Source organism: Mytilus galloprovincialis, chromosome 10 (assembly GCF_965363235.1).
Source record: "Mytilus galloprovincialis chromosome 10, xbMytGall1.hap1.1, whole genome shotgun sequence".
In the NCBI taxonomy this organism is placed as follows: Eukaryota; Metazoa; Mollusca; class Bivalvia; order Mytilida; family Mytilidae; genus Mytilus; species Mytilus galloprovincialis.
The window spans coordinates 17,456,205-17,478,389 of NC_134847.1; the positions used below are offsets into that span (position 1 = coordinate 17,456,205).

The 22,185-nt window shown below is 32.0% G+C and overlaps 2 protein-coding genes across 2 annotated transcripts in view; one reads left to right on the plus strand and one right to left on the minus strand.

Moving 5' to 3' along the window:
• The window catches only part of LOC143048880 (uncharacterized), a 33,973-nt gene extending 25,118 nt beyond the window's left edge, over window positions 1-8,855 (minus strand). The window contains exons 1-2 of the mRNA XM_076222750.1: window positions 8,734-8,855; window positions 188-453 (exon numbers count right to left, since the gene is read on the minus strand). Coding sequence (XP_076078865.1) covers window positions 188-411 — 224 coding nt within the window. The 5' untranslated portion in view covers window positions 412-453; window positions 8,734-8,855. The remainder of the gene's footprint in view (window positions 1-187; window positions 454-8,733) is intronic.
• LOC143049945 (zinc finger protein aebp2-like) overlaps window positions 8,836-22,185 on the plus strand; it is a 43,045-nt gene continuing 29,695 nt past the window's right edge. Inside the window, exon 1 of the mRNA XM_076223720.1 lies at window positions 8,836-9,188. Within this exon, the coding sequence (XP_076079835.1) occupies window positions 8,863-9,188 (326 nt within the window). The 5' untranslated portion in view covers window positions 8,836-8,862. The remainder of the gene's footprint in view (window positions 9,189-22,185) is intronic.

A 22,185-nucleotide genomic window follows, 5' to 3' on the forward strand; every position in this document is an offset into this window, starting at 1 on the left:
ATAACAATAATCTATGTAGTATTATTCAATAGTTAGATCATACTCTGAATACAAATTCCTCAGATGAAATAGTTGATTTAGATGCCTTAAAATACTTTAGATCACCCTGTACTCTACGTTAACAATTAAGGCTCAGCACAAAATTGAAAAAAGATATTGATTAAATATATATTCTTCATGTTCTTACGTTTCTCCAACCATTGACAACATGAGCAGAAAAACAGGCAAGGCTACCACACATACTCTTCTGTTATACAGAAAAGGACCGGGGTCCACCAGAACCTTTGGAGGTTCTAAAATATCTCCATTATTTTCTATTTCTGCTTCATAAGCCTCTTCACCAAGAGGTACATCTGTGTCTATGTCATCTGATAAAGTTTGAGATGGTCTTTGGTGCAAGTCTGCCTCCATGACTACAGTTTAATTACTAGGTATATAGTATTCATTACTTGGCTGAAATTATAAAATAAAATTTGCAATTTTTCCTTTTGTAAATGAGGGTGGTAAAGGGTTATTTTCGTGCAACGTTTTCGGCCATTTTATTTCACGTATTTTCGTGTTTTGACGTTTTATTTCTCGTTTTCTCGTGTTTGCCTCGATTTGCGTGCTTCGTGTTTCCCCTTATTTATTTTCCGTGTTTCGTGTCGGTGCTCTTAATTTCTCGTGCATGTCCCGAATTTGTTAAAAAAAAGTCAGTGTGTTGTAATACCTTCTGAAACCTGTGTAAACTTATAGAAATTGATGTATATTGTTACCATTCTACTTTTGCAATATGTATGGTATTAATGAAGTCCATCTAATTGCTATGAATACTAATTTCTTTTTATTAAATAAGATGCAATTTAAGTAGCGGACGCTAAAAGGTGACTGCAAGGTCTTCATCTTCATTACTTATAGCTGCATGATCTCCAAGAACGGCTGAGTATAACTTCTGGTACTTGTTTCGGATAAATTCCTTAATATTTACGATCTTATTTCTCGTGCTTCATTTTTCCCGATTTTTAATTTTCGTGCTACGTTTTTGCGTTTTTAATTTCACGTGTTTCCGTGTTCAGTACCCCCCTTTACCACCCTCGTAAATGGGCATGACTCTAGAACAGCTGAAGTGACACTACCAAAATTCATACTTGATGTGTATTTTGTGGTAATAAGCATTGTGTATAAGTTTCATAACATTTGGTTCAGGAAAACTAATGTTAAGGTCAAATAAAATAGTATGTGTGGTTCCAGTTACATTAAAAAAAAATTAGGGTAGGAAGGTAGGGATCTTTTTTATTTTATGTTATTTTTTTACATTGAGTCTATGGGCGCAATATTCTGATTTTAACAGTGCTTCATGGAAAATGACAAAAAATCTTTAGGGTAAGCTATTTTTACGACTAAAAGGTAGGGTGGTAGGGTAACTGGAACCACACATATATTTTTATTTGGCCTAAAGAACAAAAACCAATTTTCGGATGTACGGACAGACAGACAGACATACAAACAGAGAAGGGGAAAACCTAAAAACCCCTCTGCTATGCTGAGGCATAATAAAAGAAAGCAAACAACCAAATACATAACACAACATAGAAATTCTAAGAAGTGCAATACATTAAACTGGACACACTTTACCGGGGTCTCCTTGGGGGTTCTGATCCCGGATCCCTCTTATTGTTTTGTCAGATTCCGTATCCCGCTTTCACTATATAATGTACGTAAGCAATTCTCTTTTTTCCTAATTTCCCGCGTCCCACTAGACTTCGTTTCCCATTTTCACGGCACAATAATTTGACTTACTCAATGTTACTTGTGTCATGCTTACAAAAAATCGGCAATCACGCGTCACACTTAGAACCCAATGAGACCCACTTTACCTGCTGTGATGTAAGATTTTTCAGGAGTATAAGCAAATCCTGATCCACATTTGACACCTATCATGATGCTCATGTAAGTACAGGCTTGTACATAAGTATACTTCAGTTATATTTGAATAAAGGAGGATGTAATTGTGGTTAGGAAACTCAGAAATATCTGTCTTCATCTGTAAAGCTGTGCTTCACCAGGGTTCTCACTAAGGATTTTTGAAGGCAATTCCAGGGACTCTCTATTTTTGTTCATGGTGAGGCCAACCATTATAGAAGATATTTTAATGCAATATAATTTATTCATTTAGCTTGCACGACATAATAGAGCAATGCAATGAAATGAAAATTCAGACTTAAACTTTTGCCATAAAATGATATATGTGTTCAGTTTATAAATACAAAATATTTCAATCTTGATGCATCTTTCATTGTATTTGGATTCAACAGATTTTCATGAGTCCAGGACTTGTGGACTAACTTAAGGTAGTTTTTATCAAATAGTTTGATTTGATGTAAGTTGGCGTTTGTTTTTGTTGCAGTTCAATATTTTTGTTGTTCCATTAAGTTGTTTTTCTCTATAGTTGACAATGGTTGATATAACTTTTCCTCAGTTTTAGTTAGCAAACCAGATTTGTTTTCACTGAATATATTAATGACTATTGAACAGTAGTATATTACTGTTTGCTCTACAAATGTATATACATGTAGATATAGAAATATGTGATATGAGTGCCAATGAGACAACTCTCCATTCAAGTCACAATTTATAAAAATTTATAAACCATAATAGGTCAAGGTACAATTTTCAACACAAAGCCAAGGCTCACACCGAAACAGCAAGCCATAAAGTGAAAGTCTAATCTATACAAAAAACGAGAAACACTTACTGTCCCAAGTTAGGAGCCTGTTATTCAGTGGTTGTCGTTTGTTGATGTGTTACATATTTGTTTTTCGTTCATTTTTTACATAAATAAGGCCGTTAGTTTTCTCGTTTGAATTGTTTTACTTTGTCTTATCGGGGCCTTTTATAGCTGACTATGCGGTATGGGCTTTGCTCATTGTTGAAGGCAATACGGTGACCTGTAGTTGTTAATGTCTGTGTCATTTTGGTCTTTTGTAGATAGTTGTCTCATTGGCAATCATACCACATCTTCTTTTTTATATGTTAACATTCAATAAATATATACAATGTAATATGAGTTTGAGTCATATCTGTTTGGTGACTTTAAGAAGGGTAAATCATTGGTTTTTCTTACTTCATTGCACTTGGCTTAAACCAGCAGTTACTTAATTACAACCAGTGATATTGTTGGCTTTTTTCAAAACTACCTCTACCCTTTTTTATTGGGAAAATATGCGTCATTTTTATCAAATTGGGAAATTAAAAATAAACCATGACTTTGACTGAAACTTCAATTTGCAGACCCCCTTTCAAGAGTCAAACCCTGCTTTGAAAAAAGACCCCTTATTGTCAGTGATGATACAAAGATAGACCCTCAAATCTGTACATATAGTCATTTAAGACATGAAAATGTATAAATGAATGTTTTTCAGTTTGAATTCATGCAAAATTACTACTGAGACTGCACTGTTTGGGAAAAAAGTTGTCTTTTTGGGAATAATTTTAAGCCATTTTTTTTCAAATTGGGATTCTTCTCCAGGGGAAAAAGCCTTTGTTCTCCTGTAATTAACGGCAAACAATATCACTGACAACCAAGTGAACCAACTTGGCAAAGTCTGATCCTAACTAGATTGTTACATATAGCGTTGTGTAGAACTTAAGTCTAGCGGTGAATTTTGCTGAGTTATGAAGTAATTTTTGCATATATATCCCTTCAACATTAACTCTTCAGTCACTTGCTCAAAATGTATGTGTCAATCAAAACCCATCTATATCCAGAATTGAAGATTGCTTTTGCTGAACTTTTAATTCTTTACTTTTTGGACTCTTGACTGTTACTTGTATACAAAATAGGATGCCAAACATGCTACTTCTCAGCAAGAACTACTCAGATATGTCATAACCTCTCCTAAGGATGTAAGGGAGTTTTTCTATTCCTTTTTTTAGATCAGTTATTGCAATTGACACAAGAGGTTTAAATAATCTTCCACAATGTCATATAGCTAGTTTAATTTAGTATCCAGTGACAAATGTCCATGTTCAGGATGAGAACAAATAAAGGGGGTCTCATTGAGGGTTTAATCCCGGATCCCGCTTACTGTTCTGTCAGATTCCCATATCCCGCTAATACTATTTACCTTAGCCATTCTCATTTTTTTGGTAATTTCCTGTGTCCTGCTAGACCTTAATCCCAGTTTTCACAGCACAATAATTTGATTTCACCTGTTACTCTTACAAAAAATCTGCAATCCCATGTCAGGTTTAGACCCCAATGAGATCCACAATAAACAACAAACATAATACAATAGAAAGGTCCTGTTATAAATGTTTTCTTGTATGGAGATCTTGAAAATTTATACTGCCCGTGGAATATGAGGTCAAATTTCATATGGACAGACATTTTGATTTAAAACACGAACAGGCCACCTTCATAACATACAGAGAGTACCAGCAATTTCTTTATACAAGACTTCGGATGTCACAACCCCATTTTGACCCAATATGGATGCATACTTTAACCTCCCGCACCCCACACAACCAAACAGAAGCCCTTTTACAGGGTAGTCCAGCCCTGGCCTCAGTGACTTATTTTCATTTTTTTATTTTTTTTGTTGTCACTGAGTCCAGCTCGCCCTCCATTGCCTTCAATGGTGCAAGCTCCCGGGTAGATTACCCGGGGACGATATAGACAATGCCAGAGCGCTCAAGTACGAACAATGTATCACAAATGGTAAAACTTGATAAAATAAACAATTTGCATACCTGAAATGCTTGTACACTAAATGGAAACTCATCTTAACAGAAGGAAATCCCTTGCAGTCGGAGCTGTGGAGATCTTGTTTACATCGGTAACGCTATATTACGGAACGTGACGTTTCTACGCTATAACGTTAGACGAAACGAATTCAATGTATCGATAAAGATTTTCAACGTTTAAACTCAACGATTTTGCACCTCAAACTATTCAAACGCGGACCTTAGGGCACTGAATGCTGCTGGTAAATTATGACACTTTTAATCATGTTTATATGTATACCTTCTGTTGTTCAGTTGAAGTTTACTGATTGTGTTTTTTTCTTCAGTTCCCGGCAGAAACAGAAAGTTCAAACCAAATTAATCAGTTCAAACTTTTCCACATATCATGGTTCCTTTCAGTAAATGACAGGACAATTATAATAATAAATTTCTTCATTAATTTATCATCACACTTTTATTTTTTTAACTATTTTTCATCCCGAATTTCAAGGAAAAATCCCGAATATTTAATTTGGGGGTACGGCCGACAGACCCCCCCCCCCCCCTAAATCCGCCTCTGCAAAATGAAGAACAACTTTAATACTGACGATTTTCATTTTCTGTCATTTTGTTTAAAGCTCTTGTTAATATTTCAACGCGTTAAGTCTTTTTTTTACTGAAGCAGCGAATGATAAGTCTGAAATTGTTTTTCACTTAAAGTCTTTTATTAGTGTATTCAATTTAACATTTGAGTTTAATGCAATTTAATACATTTTTCTTTCTTTCAACTTAAAGAAACACATACCCGCTATTAACATATAGACCAAAATAAAGTATTTTGGATTGTGATTAATCATTTTCAAAGTCCAGTTTCCAAAATCGTATCCGGGCCAGACCATCTCCGTTAACATTCGGATTGAAAAATTGTTAAAAAATAAAAAAAGTAATGATTAGTTGATGAAGATATTTCTTATTGTCCCGTTATTGACTGAAAATTTACGAAGAAATGGAATAATCCTTCGAGTTATATTAGATTCTAGTTTTTTAGTCCTAGAAGATATGGCCAACTATGAAAACATTCCTTTACAGGTGTGAATGTTTTTTTACCCGCGGAAAACGTCCATACATCCCAGTTAATGCAGCAAGTTCTTTAATTACGAAATTATTAGAAAATAAAAATTCTTTTTGTTTTGGTAACTATGTGACATTTTTAACTAAATTTCCCTAGATGCAGAGAGCCGACAGATTTGATGCAAAACGTAACGGTTATTTGACATTGGTTGCTTTATCGTTTTCCCCGGAATATTCTGCTCATTTTTGACCTTCAAAAATATCATTTTAAATATTCTATTGATACCTAAGCATCTGCAAGATTTATCTATATATGTATGTATGTATGTATGTATGTATGTATATATCTTCTTATCCATTACGAACTGAGTTTTAACACTTTATTTTTATTCTTGGCTGCAATAACTTCTCATTTATATTCTTGCAAAAACTTCTCATTTATAATGCACGCCGTATCCCTATGAAATTTTCTTTTGAAAGTAGGAATTTAATTTATAGAAACTCAAGTTGATGTGTGAAAATCCAGGAATTGTAACACTATTTATGCAATTTCGTTGATCCCATCTGTTTTAAAATTATAACAAAAGACACCGCTAGAAAAATAGAAAAACGAAATTTATTGGACTGAAAGAATACGGATGGAATTAGGAAAAAAGTAAAACACAAGCAGACGTTGAAACTCATGATCATACAGAAATGAGTTTGTTAGCATGGAAAACAAACGGTTAGTGTTCGAATAACTTTCCCTGTATTCCAAGACCTCTTCCAAGTTAAAACAGTCTCTGAAATTCATTGTTCTGTACAGAAGAAATCCGATATAGAACCGATATGGTTTCGGGATTTTTTTTTAGTGTTGGTGTTTCTTTGTGTGAATAAATGGAGATATGGGATATACAATAAGATATCGTCAGGTTGTGGTTTTTTTTTTAAATAACAGGTTGCTGGATTTGGCATTATGATACATGATATAAAATAAAACGCAGACCCCGGCTTACATGTCGTACATGCACAATTTCAAACTGGAACTTTAGAGCGGAGTGATTTACTTATATAGAGGGTGCATATGTTAGCGTAATTTCATTCGACCGTGTATTTATTCCGGGTATCTCTTTTTCACTAGAAGTAAAAAGTGTGAAAGCGTCAATCTTGGTATCGTTGTTTTGTTTATATTGACCGGTTTATTGTTTACATATACATATATGGTTTGAAATTAGAATAATTTTCAGGAAACCAGTTTAAATTGTGTGAATCAATCTATCGTTTTATGATATGTAGCTATAGATATTGTAATTTGACATAATTACTAAGAAGATATGATTTTATCTCCAAGTCAACCGAAACGCAAGTGCACAGAAAAACTTCAGCAATCAAGTATATGAATATTACAATTAGTGACAATTCAAATCATATGATTTAATTGATTTGCATAGAAAAATCTAATTCATCAAATAAACGTTATTGTGCAGCTGCTATCATTTGTTAAAACAAGTACTAAAACACTTCATCAATGTATGGATCTAAAACACTCGTGTAATGAATACCGGTTCAAAATAATTAGTGCAATTAATCCTGGTACACAATCACTAATGTAATCATTCCTGGTACAAAAGCACATCTGGTTTAATCATTCCTGGTCTACAACAGTATCGCTAGTGTTCTCATTCCTGACTCAAAACACTTACAAGTGTGAACATTCCTCCGATGAAAAACACTTGTTTACTTTGTCAATTTTTTACGTAAATCAATTATGCAAGTTAAGGTTAATTCAAATACACTAAAAAAAAAAAAAAAAATGCCGAGACCAAACCCCACTTGTTATATATAATACCCCTTCAAAAAACTCTCTTTATAATATTATGATGAGTGGTGGATATTTGGAACTGGATCCGGATTAAACAACCTTTTAAACTCTGTTGATGGATAAAAAGCAATATGTGAATTTGTCGCAAAAATTGACGATTTACTATATAAAAATTACAAGACCAAAAATGGTGACCCAAGTTTTTTTTGCATACAATGACTTATACTGATGTAACTCGATTCAAAATACAAGTGTGCCAAAAAGTTTAGAAATCGGGAGATATGCCATTCGGTATCGTGTTTATACGAGTTTAAACGTTGAAAATCTTTATCGATTCATTGAATTCGTTTCGTCTAACGTTATAGCGTAGAAACGTCACGTTCCGTAATATAGCGTTGCTGATGTAAACAAGATCTCCACAGCTCCGACTGCAAGGGATTTCCTTCTGTTTAGATGAGTTTCCATTTAGTGTACAAGCATTTCAGGTATGCAAATTGTTTATTTTATCAAGTTTTACCATTTGTGATACATTTTTCGTACTTGAGCGCTCTGGCATTGTCTCTATCGTCCCCGGGTAATCTACCCGGGAGCTTGCACCATTGAAGGCAATGGAGGGCGAGCTGGACTCAGTGACAACAAAAAAAATAAAAAAATGAAAATAAGTCACTGAGGCCAGGGCTGGACTATTTTACAGGGCACTTCAGCAAGCATTTTACTGCCCGACACTAGACATCAGATTTTAAGACCCCATTCTAGCACAATGTAGCTGTATACTTTGACCACCTGCACGACCAAACAGATGCCCTGTTTAAACTTTAAAGCCCCTTTCACAAGCAATTTACTGCCCAAAGAAGGACAAAAAACCTACTTTTATTCTGTCATCCCTGAATTTTACATACTGCTTGAGTGTGTATTGAAATGATCTTTTAAAGGACATTTGCTCCATATTTCCTTGATAGCTGCATATGCTATCTGCAGGTTTTTTTTAGTTTCATCTGTATTTTCTTATATTTTGTGATTTATTTACAATGATTTTTGTGAAATATTTCCACGTTCAAATATTTTCAAATCAATTTGATAAAATATAGAACTTTTCAGATGCTTCGAAAAAATATGAACTTCATCAACCGTGATATGATATGTTTTCATTACATTACCATTCAGAGATATCAAGCTTTCTAAATTTGGCAAATTGAAGTCAATCTAGCACCTGCCATATTGGGAAAACCCCTTTTGAAAAGGGGATTCCTTACGAAAATGAATGACGTCACGGCGAGAGTTCAAAGATGGCGGCGGTCGGGTGCATGGAAAGTTGTGGACAAGATAGTGAAGAAAGCCAAGAACATAGCGTCTCTAAACTGGAACGATATAGCAGAAAAAATGGATTAAATCATCGCTGTTTATGTACCCAAAGTTCTCTTGAATGCAATAAAAATAAAAGTGTTTTTCAAGAAAAAAATCATAAACTAAATGGCTTATTGAAACAAAATTCATTCACAAAACCGTCTACCCCGGCACTTCGATCTCGTAGTGAGCGGAATTCTGTGGGATGTGAACCACCAAAAAGAAGGAGAAGGTCGTCAAGACATGATAAAATCGATGTGAACAATGCGTAAGTTGAGTTTTATTCTAAATTTTCTCAAATTTCGCATTGCAGTTTTACACTTTACGGACAAAGACATCTGTGATGGGGTACATAAAGGGTGTGTGATAAATGTAAAATTACACAAAAAATTAAACAGCATTTATTTTTCATTTTAATGAAAAGAATAGTAAATGTATTGCCAATAGGGTTGATAAGGGTTCGTGATATTTGATTATTTACTCTGAAATACATGAAGAAAATGTTCAACATAGAATCCAGTCCCCCCTTGGTTATTATTGTTTTGAGGAGGATAGCCACATCACAAACCTCATATTAAAGGAACAGATCAACTGTTTTCTTACAGTTTTGAGGAGGGAAATTACCTCACTAACCAAGGAACAGTCCTGTTTGAAATTTTGAATGTCTTTAAATTTTAGGAAAATAGTCACAATGAATATTGTGAGTGCTGACTAGGACTACTATAACACAGTACATTTAGTTATATATAGTAGTCTCAGGTGCTGATGTACATTTCAGTCATTTGTACAATCATCATGGTTATGCTTTTATTGAACAGTGGCATTTATACTTAAAAAGCATAAAGATTTATTTAAAACTGGTTATACATATTACAATATACAACATAAGTTCTGTACAACTTTGACTTTTTAACATGTAAATCATATTAATTATACTGATCAAAATAAGCCCATGACTTCAATGTTATACCCCTTTCTTGGACCCTGGAGAAAATGTCTCCTCATGTACATTGTAATATTATGAGTGTAAAGACACATGTATATTAAAGTAAAATATTTAAGCTTTTTCTTGAAAACTTTCTGACAATTAATGTTGTCACACATACACTGACACAGATATATTTAAGAAGTAAATGAACATGTGCAGCGAATCAATTTATACCTGTATAAAATGTATGTATAAACTGTTTGCTTCCAGTCCTTCTTGATATCTTTTGGTTAGATTTGTGTTTGGTTGCTGCCTCAGTGAGTCCTGCAGTCATTGAGGTTTACTCCATAACTCCTTTAATCAATGTTCTACATATAGATGTTGACATTTACATTTTATTTTCTCTACAATGTGCATATACATTAGTAGATTTTTTTTAAATGAAAATAAAAATTCATGAAGGTCAGAATGACCAAAAAAATGTACATGTACAAAAAAATGTATGTTACAAGGTTATTGACTGCATGTTAAATTTTTAAGTAAAAAAATAAATAAGGCCATAAAAAAGAATAGGTTTGTTTGTCCAAATGCTACCTACCCAGAAAAAAGCTGCCTACTCAAATTCTTTTATTGTCCTGATTTGAAGAAGTTTTTTTTTAATCAGATAGGCATGAAGACTAATAAACACCAATACTTCAATTTATCTTTAAAAAAAAAAGAAAATGCCTACCTACATGTACCTACCCACTGTCTCAACCTTTAAGTAGGGTTTGGGCAAACCAAAATATTTTTAATTGTGGCCTAAAAGCAGAAGAATCCAAGATTAACATTGTTTTTTTTATATCAAGAAATTCATAAGAACATAGATCAGCGGTAAAATGATATTTTGGTTCAGTAATTTTTACGCATTTTCATTCAACATGCAATGCGGCATGCTGCCCAGATCCAAAGGCCTTTCAGACTCTTCTTACAATTTGGCAAAATGACATTTGTAAGTTTCCAATGTATTTGTGATAAGGTCAGCTGGGTGACTATGCTGTGACATGTGTGATACTGAAAGTTACTTTGGCACAGACTGCCCTGAATTATTTTTATGATACTCTTCAGTAAAAGTTATTTCCCTTTTGAGAAATATTCTCATATATTTTCCCCTAGCTAAGAATGTAATAATTTCAATTTGCTGTGAATTAAAAGAATGTATTTTACAAAATGTACCATGCAGATATAAGATAGTGTTGTCAGCTGTTAATTATAAACATACTGGTACATACATTTTGTACATACATGTACATGACGTGTATGCATATATTAACATGTGTACATTTTGTAAATCATACATGTACATGTGTATGCATATATTAACATGTGTACATTTTGTAAATCATACATGTACAAAAATGTATACATGTATGTGCAACAATATTGAATGCAGATATAAGATAGTGTTGTCAGCTGTTAATTATAAACATACTGGTACATACATTTTGTACATACATGTACATGATGTGTATGCATATATTAACATGTGTACATTTTGTAAATCATACATGTACATGATGTGTATGCATATATTAACATGTGTACATTTTGTAAATCATACATGTACATGTGTATGCATATATTAACATGTGTACATTTTGTAAATCATACATGTACAAAAATGTATACATGTATGTGCAACAATATTGAATCGGATTTTGCATTTTATACTCTTATACAACTGTTAAAATTCAAAGAAAAAGTTTTTATAAATTATGCATGAAATTGCATAAAATTACATTGGAAATTGCTTCAATAAATCTCTGTCTATACTAGGACTCATCAATAAAATGCATATTAACATGTGAATACACATGCATACCATCTGCTTACATGTGAAAAAACACTCTTTGTTGCATAATCATAAAAGCTTATCATATTTTTATCAATACATTATACATGTACGAAAATGGATATTTTATTGGACAAAACTACATAATAATTGGTGTACTTAACAAGGAAGCTATACAAGGTTACAAAAATTTTGTTGCAATGAGATTTTAACTACATGTATATAGTATGGCGTTCATTATCACTGGACTAGTATATATATATTTGTTTAGGGGCCAGCTGAAGCAAAAATGTTGACGCCTCTGGGTGCGGGAATTTCTCGCTACATTGAAGACCTGTTGGTGACCCTCTGCTGTTGTTTTTTTATTTGGTCGGGTTGTTGTCTCTTTGACACATTCCCCATTTCCATTCTCAATTTTATATATATTTTACACTTAAAAAGTTGTAAAAATGTTGAGTCTTGTAACAATACATTTAAGATATTTATTAGAATTTAAAAGTCATTAATTAATTGCCTTTTTTTGTGTTGATCTTTTTGAATCGGGTACTAATGTACATATATATGCTCAAGGAGCATTATGTCAGTCTATTTATAGATACATAATTAATCTTACATGTACATGTAACAGTCATTCAATGCAAGGAATTAATCAAATCTGGAATAATTTTGACTTTTTGGAAAACTGATAAGGATTACAAATGAAAACTGACCAAATTTAGGTGGGTTTGTTATATGAAAACTGTAATTATCATTGTCCTGATTGTAAAGTATTATTAAAATTAACCTTATAGCTATATGCGTGCAATTGTCTAACCCTCATTAAGTAAGTTTAATATTCATCATACATTTCTTAATATAAATTTTTCCAGAATTCAAAATCATTCCAGATTCAAATACATGTAGTTAATTCCTTGTTAAATGTGGATGTACATGTATGTGTATATATATATATATATATATATATATATATATATATATATATATATATATCATTCTCTGGTTGGTTTGGTTAGAGTTATGTTATGATTTTATTTCATGGTAAACCACAGCAATCCTTTGTTGACAGAAATCTCAATCATGATTAAGGTTTTACGACTTTTGGTAACTTCACCCACACCAGGTCGAAGAAGACACCATGCTTTATACTTGAAGTGTCATATTATACTGTGACGTCCAATAAATTTTTCATTATCATGATTATAATGTAGTTTTTGTGCCGACAGACTAGCAGTCACCTTTAATTTGAAATTAAAAGTTTAAAATTGACTACTATCAGTTCAGGCCTATTTAAATAAACTATCCTTTTTTTGTAACCATATCCTGTCCATACTATTTACAAAATTAAAAAAACACACATACATAAATCATCTACATGTACATGTTTTATACATGTATTATTTATGAGTTCAATGTGTAATGTATTGCACAAATATAAATTAAAATTATTTACTTTGTCAACTTCTAGTTAATTTACAGTTGTAGTTGCAGTAAAAACTTTTCAGTCTAAGAAGCTAAAAACTGGCCAAGGATTTTTTTGCATTTTTATGTTGCTGTCTTATACAAAATAAATCCCATATTTTTATATGTATTAGATTCATACAACTACATTTGTAGCTTTATCTTTGCCAAATTCAAGTTTCAGAACTATAAAATTGGTATAAAAAAACGCCATTTCTAAATAGATCAATTTTTACATGTTAAAAGTCAAAGTGTCTTTGAACTTGTTTGTACATGAAAAGAACAAAAAAATGAATCCATAACTTTTTGTGTAAGTAAATTTGAAACACAAAGAACTTGAAGGTGAAGGTTACTTTTTATTATGGGGCAATACCCTGTCTGTCTCCTGTCCAATGACCTTCTGATCAATAACTAGTTCATCACGAATCCTCATTATAAGTCTAATGACCCAATAAAAATCAATACACAGAAAAAGACTTTTACAAACTGTGTATTTGTAGATCATGATCATTCTGAGATAACAGAAGTGCTATTATGTCAATTATATCTGGATATAAGTATTCATGAACAGACTTGAAAAAAAATCGCAGTTTTTCTTTGAAATCTCTGAAATTGATATGAAACAGCATTGCTCTCTATATACTTAATGCATCTGTTAATATTTTTATTTTAAGTATTTTACATTAACTTTATTGAGGATTTACTTCCTGTTTAACTGGATTCTTAAAATAGCATAAAACATACCCCTTTCATTTCTGTATTGTTTACTTTTTAATGTAATTTTTCTTGTCTATATTATAATATATTACTATATTGAAAAGCATTTTACACCCATATGGGTCAATGGCTTAAAACATTAAATCTCTGGGAATTTTCCTGTATCTACCAGTTTCTTTTAATAAACAGTGGTCACTTATTCAAAATTATATATTTTTTCCATTATTCTGTATTCTTTATAGTTTTGGTCCATTTTTCTGTAAATTTAGCCCACTATTTATAAGTTTGTAAACCCCATCTTAAACCTCATTCTCATCCTGATAAACTACAATGTAGTTATTTTTTGTGCCTGTCTTGCAGATTTTCAATTAAGTGTCTTGATCGATTGTCAGCAACAAAAAAGTTCAATTTATTAAACTGTTAAAACTTGCAATAAATCTCTATATGTAACATATGAAAATGTGTATATATAGGAGTAAGGAAACTTTTCTTTAAACAGTCAATTAGACAGCTACAAATTAACACAAGACAAAAAACCAAAAGATTCATGCATGTAGAGGTTAGCATGGGGTCTTCAAGATTCCAATATCTGACAAAATTCTATGGAATTTGCCACACACTCATTTTAAGAGTATACCTTGCATTGGTATGACAGCAGTCTAGCAACACAAAAAAAATCAAAAGCCATTTAGTGATCAACAAATGATTTTTACTGGTTTACCACTTTCTACACCGTACATTAAAGTATTTTCATGGAAATTGCATAAGGATTAAAGTTTACACCATACGAATCACAATTAAACAGGCCTTTTTCTTTATATCATTATATAAAAGAGCAGTTATTTTGTTACTTACAGTATATGAGAATATAATTTGACTTAATTAAGAGAAAAATGTTTGAAATGATACATTGATCTAGTAATCTTAGATCACATTGCCCTACATATTTAGCTCTGGGTGCAATTCTGTCATTAACGTACAAATTATTGACGACATTTATGATTTGACATATTTAAGCACCGCTGCAAGCTTTGTATTGCAGACATCATATGCTGAGTGCTCATTTGTATTTTTTATTTATCGTATTTCTAATGATATTCCATACTTCTGTGTAATTATAGTAATTTTGAAATGTCATATAACTATAAATCTCAATATAACAAAACAAAATAGCCTCATTATCAATAATTTAAAAAGAAGATTGTGAATTTTGTTTCTTTATGAGTAAAACAAATTTCAAAGAGGAATTGGGAAAAAGATAACTTATCTGGGATAAGAACTGAAAATAACTTTGGAAATGACAAAACGAAAAATGAATACTTTACAACACAAAATGAGGAAACAAATCTGAATCAACACATGAAAATATCTAATAAATCCTGGAAAAAAATGAGTCATTTAATATGTCAAAAATTTTACTTCCTCTGGCCTTCGTTATAATCTTGTATGTGTTCATTTATATGTTTTGGAATTTAATAAGACGTCCATTTTCACTGAACTAGTACACATTTTTATTTAGGGGCAATCGTTGAGGACCCATTGGTGGCCTTCTGCTGTTTTCTGTTGTTTGGTTGGGTTGTTGTCTCTGTGACATATTTCCCATTTCCATTTTCGATTATAAATACATGTATGTTAAAGACTATATATATATATAGTCTAAAGTCTAATTGAATCATTACCAGTAGATTGATGTACTTTTAGCTTGCAATTTACATACATATGATATGATGCATCCTTAAATGACACATGTTAAAATCTGTCAGTTTAGAAATAAAAACTGAGAGGGTTAAGTCATATATGGCTAAGTATTCAGTATAGTGTTGTTATTGTGTGACAACATGTATGATTTTAAAAGTAGCTGTTTCAATCTTAATAACATGATTTTCTGAAAGGAGAATGATTCTAGTTTAGGGTTTTACATGTAAAAAGATAGTTATTTAGTCAGAAAACATAAAATTAGACCTAAATAGCATGTTGGACAGAGGTTATGTTGGACGTAACAGGACATTGAAAAATTGAATATTTTCCTTTTATATGAAGGCCTAGTTAATAAATGTATCAATTTTTCTCTGACAGTTCATAAGATCTTCAATTAAAGTATATCATTTTGTTAAATTTTTCAAAAACTAACTTATAAGTTGGAAAAATCTTAAAATATGTCGGACAAACGGGGACATTTTTGGATGAGAATTTGTTCCATTTGCATCATTGAAAGTCAAAAACAAAATCAAAACTATGCTGTTTATACTAATATCTACAGCTGGTGTTCCTCAGCAAGAGGTAAAATGGTTCATTATTAAATAAATGGATAAAACAAAACCATAAAAAACTGTAGGACAAACATAGGACAGATTATATTCCCTGTCGGACAAACATAGGACAGAATTCATTAATTTACTGATCCTAATGGGAATTTAAAAATGGGCACCTCTTAAGAAGAGACTAGGAAGGGTCTGAGAACTATTTTTTAGTTTATGTGGACTTGTTAGTTGTTAACAAGGTTCTTTTTACTTTTGAAAAGCTGTTACGTCCGACATTAGAAGATTTTGTCCTGCGGTTCGTCCAACAGAAAATTAATGGACTCTTGTTACGTCCTAATTTTCAAAATTATGTCAAATTTAGACTGTCAACAGTTTAAAACCTCTTTATTTTTCATTTATATGGTAGTATTTAAGGTTAAGTAATTGTCAAAGTAGAAGCGAAATTGATTCTGTGACTTGTGGTAGCCATTTTAGAGAATATCTTAGATGTTGGACGTAACATTTTTTTGGACAAATGTTGGATGTAACTTTCATCTCTTGGTTGGACAGAAAGAGTGTTCACCCCTTCAATGTCGTTGACCTCAAGTAAAAAGGAACAGTTGACAGCAATACCGTATGCACATCGAGATTGTCGTAAAATTTGTTGTCATAAACATTAAAAAAAACTTAAACTGAGTTGGCAACTTGCAAATGAAAATTGAAATTTTCGCCCGTAACGGTTGGACAGATTTTTCAAGAGTAAACTTTAATGACAATTCCTGAAAAAAATAAAACTTTCTGCTGTAACTTCATGATGAATTATCACATTTTAGTTAATAAGCTCAAGCCTCAAGATATTTTGTGCTTTTAATTGCCCTCTATTGTTACATAACTTATATTTCATTTTCACATAGGAAGAAGACAGAAAATGTTAGTCCAACAACATGACCATTTAAAATTGTTTTTAATCCTTATTTTTCGATGATTTTTCATGTTTTAGTGTCCTTAACCTTGCCAACCCTATTGTTTTACCTGAAAATCATTTTTACCTAGTTGACATTCATACAAAAAGGTTAATAAAACAATTTTGATTTTGGGTCATTCGACCATGTCACAAAATAAGCATGCAAAAAATAGGGAATTCAACACTTCATTTATAAAATACTTTATTCAACAATAAACTTTTCATATGAGACTGTTTATATTATCTCTTCATCATGCAGTGAATTGATTAGCTACCTGCATTAAAACTCAAAATAATTTAAAATATGAAAAAATGCATTTTTCTGGGACACCCATTGAAACAGCACTTTACTGAATACTTAGCCATATACCATTGATTTTTCCATATTAAAATTTAACCATCATTACCATAGAGGGTTACGTTTCCAAAATATGTAAAATAGATGTACATGTACATGGATCATATACAATTAATTTTCAAACTAGAAAAAAATATATTTATATATGTCTTGACTCGCATTCTGGCATTTCTGTAAATATGTCTGTTACAGCTATTTTTGGATGTTTCAATTTAATAGGACATTTATGTAATAGTGCACAAGTCACATCCAATAACTTTATCAGTTAAATCAGGCAGAAATATCTGACAGGAAACCAGTTCTGTAGAGTTATGTACTGTATGAACTTCTGACCTAATAAACACATTAGCTAATGTCTATGTATTGTTGGTACACTGGACAGAAGCCCTGTACAGTGGCTTTTTAAAAAGAGGTTTAATTTGATTTTAAAAATCATTAGAACAGATAAATTGTCCAAAATATTGACTTTTAATGATGAACATGTCAATTGGTCTCTTGTGGAGAGTTGTCTCATTAGCAATTAAACCACATCTTCTTTTTCACATGTAATAGATTTATATGTGCATACTTGTTTTTTAGGGTAAAATATTAGTGTCACTGTGTATTGGCATAATTAATGTGGATGTCAATCAATATACAACTTTTTACCAAGATTTTTAAAAATGCATTTAAAAGGTAACTTTTTTTGGGATTTGAGCGTCACTAATGAGTCTTTTTTAGACCAAACATGAAACATGTGTCTGGCGTAAATACAAAATTTAATCCTGGTATCTATCTGATGACTTTATTGACAGGCTAACATTACAGTTCAATATTAACTGATGTTTTATAACTGAATTATGTCATAGACTTAGAGGCTTTATTGTAAATATAATGGATATAAGTATGATTTCATCACACAACATATTTTACCCTTTTACGATTATGTGAATGGAGCTCTAAAGAAAACTAATGAGACAGCAATCCAACAAATAAAAATAATTTTAGGGCTGTTAATTATGTGGAAGCATGCAGGCAGCTACATATGTACCTCCTACTGCAGGCAAACCCCAAAATTATGAAAATAATAAAAGCAAGAGAGAAAAGAACTAAAAAGAAAATCATGGAAGCTCATGTCCGATCATAATAAAAGGTAGATGCTTTAAGTTGTCTGTTTTTATACAGCACAAGTACACTTATGTAATTAAGTACACATGTACTACTCATAAGTATGAAATAAGGATTAGCAAATTGCTATCACCTTAATGTCATCTATAGTAGGGAAAATGCAGCAGCTAAAACTGTGAAGCACCTTTAAAGGATAAACCTTTTTTCCCAAGTTGTTGATCACACTTTCAAGCAATGACCTTCAAACATTGATCACACTACATTGATCACACCACATTGACCACACCTTCAAACATTGATCAAACCACATTGATCACACCACATTGACCACACCTTCAAACATTGATCACACCTTCAAACATGGATCACACCTTCAAACATGGATCACACCTTCGAACATTGATCACACCTTCAAACATGTATCACACCACATTGATCACATCTTGAAACATGGATCACACCACATTGACCACACCTTCAAACATTGATCACACCTTGAAACATTGATCACACTTTCAAGCATTTGAAAAAAAATGTCAAAGACACCAGGCACATTATTTTGTATGTCAGACACACTTTTAAACACATCTTTAAAAGACTCATCAGTGACCCTTAAATCATAAAGGTAAAAGGCCAAATAAGGTATAAATTGAAGAGCATTGCGAATCCAAAATTCAGGACACAGCTATTTTTTTAAAGTGTTATGGTCATTTCTGATTAGAATCTTTCATACGTATTCATGCTTGAACAGCTGTTGTTATTTTACAGGCACAGTTTTCTGCGGATTAGTTGTTGAGTCTCTATCAGGTTAATCATAGATATAGTCTCTATCAGGTTAATCATAGATATAGGGGTCATACATGTTTAACCCCGCCGCATTTTTGCGCCTGTCCCAATTCAGGAGCCTCTGGCCTTTGTAAGTCTTGTATTTTTTTAATTTTAGTTTCTTGTGTACAATTCGGAAATTAGTATGGCGTTCATTATCACTGAACTAGTATATATTTGTTTAGGGGCCAGCTGAAGGACGCCTCCAGGTGCGGGAATGTCTCGCTACATTGAAGACCTGTTAGTGACCTTCTGCTGTTGTTTTTTCTATGGCCAGGTTGTTGTCTCTTTGACACATTACCCATTTCCATTCTCAATTTTATCTGTGGGTTGCATTTGAAATTAAATTTGTGGAAGATTTGAGTTTTCATACATGTAGTTTCATTGATTGTTGAAAACACATTTTTCTTGTGTTAATCAGAATAATTTGTAGGGGTTAACAATACATACATGTAGTCTGAGACAATATGATTATCAAATTCCATTTGGTTGTTTCTCCATATTTTAGTCATGTGTGAATGATACATGCATATTTAAATTAAACTGAATCAAATTATATTGTGGGAGGAAATTTGTGACATGCATATAGTTTACTATGCTTACACAATACTTTGTTATGCAACTTACTCATTAAGGGGGAAGTAACTCTCAAATAATACAATTAATCATTCAATTAAAAGATCATTATTAATAGATTAGGGTATGAATTAACAATGCCACTGTGGATTTTGGTAGTATTGCAGACACATGACTTTGTATAATTAGTCGGCTTTTAACCAAACTCCAATTTAAAGAAGATCAAAAATAGATCTAGCCCTTATTCATTCTGATCTATTCAATTCCTAGGAAGGTTGCTGATATAGGCTGTCATGTGTAGTCTTAATGTGTAGATACTTTATCAAATGATAAGCATTTTGAAATTTCCTTTTATTCTTAACAAAATTTTTCCAGATAATGGTTTTGTAAAAGTCTGTTTTTTATCCAGATTTTCATAATCTCAAAATTTCAAAAGAAGATAGATCAAAAGTAAATCTACAAGTAGTCATTTTTCAAAGCTAAGAAAGATGGCTTTGAGGCTCAGGGGTTTCATTATCTTTCATGTTGACTGGTACTTTCCACGTTTCTAGGTGGTACTTTTCAATTTATTCCATGAATATCTTATATAAAAATTCCTACATTTAGGCGGTACTTGTCAATAGCATAGGAGGGTAAAAGTACCGGGTACCGCCTCCTAATGAATGGCCTGGAGGCTAGAGTAAATATTTTATATAAAATACAAACGGAAATTGCTGAGCATGCAGAATATTGTTCTTTGATGTGAGCGTTCACTGTTACTTCCTAATATTGATTGCATTATATCTCCTATTGATTAGATTCTACAGATTTCTAGTCGCTGATGGGCTGTAACTGCATATGTGTACAGTACTTGAATTGATGAGGCATGTTTATACATGTTTTCGTTTTCAATGCATTAAATACTGTACTGCGTCCGACAGAGTATTAACAAGATTACCTGTACTGGCAGTGCATCTTGGCTAGTGTACCTGTTTATATAGACTACAAAGAGTTTTTATGTAGAGTGGGTTAGTAGGTAAAACGTTTATCAAATCGACTAGCCATTTAAAGAGGTTGTAGTGCTATAAAAATGGAATTATCAAAAAGGTGTTAAATAGAAAGTTATATATATGTTATAATAACTGAGACCATGATAATTAAATGCTTTGTAATATTTCCTCATCAATAGATAGATTTGTATATTTCTGTTTGAATGAATACAAAGGTTGATTTGACTAGGCAGTTATCAGACAGAAATATACATGTTTATAAACATTATGTCATGAAATGTACGTTTGTCTGTAAATTGTCTATTGCGACATGTGCTATTTTATAAGACCCTAGTAGTGCAGGTACATGCATATATTTTGAAATAAAATTTTGTAATAAAAATTTACTGAATGAGCAAGAATAAATTTATTAATATGATTTTGATCGTGTTTGTAAATGTTATGCCATGATGTGTATGTTATTCTGTAAGTTGTCTATTGCGACATGTGCTATTTTATAAGACGCTAGCTGTATAGAAGTGCAGGTACACTTGTGTATATTTTTAAATCATAATTTCCTGAATGAGCAGGAATAAATTTATTAATATGATTTTGATCGCATTTGTCACAGACTTTGTGACAGCAGGCTGAATTGTATAGTTGATTGTTGTAAAACTTCAATAAATGTCTGGTTCCATTTATTTTATGCATATTCAAGGTGATGAATTGTATTGGAAATACAGATGAACAGAGCCTTATCACGAAAGCAATTCTTTTCAGCCAGTTCTAATGTAGGAAAATGCTGAAATGATAAAAAAAAATTACATATTTTTGAAAAGTATTTTAAAGTAGTATATGCGATGAATACAATTTGATTCATTAAATCATAATTGTTGTTTTATGATTATTATCTTGAAAATCACCAAGTTGTACACAAAAAGTGCAACTTAAATTAATGAAATCAAAATAAATAGGGTATTGGAAAAATGCAATTATTTTGGGCGATGGGGTCCCCAAATTGAATTGTGATTTATCATATAAACTGTAACTGTTGACTCACAACAGAAGCAGTACACCAGGAGACTGTTAAAATATTGTCGTTTATTGCTTCATCTTATCTGCACAGCTGTATTTGTATAGCACAATGTACTTTAGTAGAAAGGTCTATTTGGATAGAATACTTGTATGCTACACATGTATCAAAGTTGCTAATATAAATTTACAAATCATTTTGATGGATTTGTAAATAATGGCATTAAAGTGAAATTTACATGCAGGTGTAGGAGTAACAAT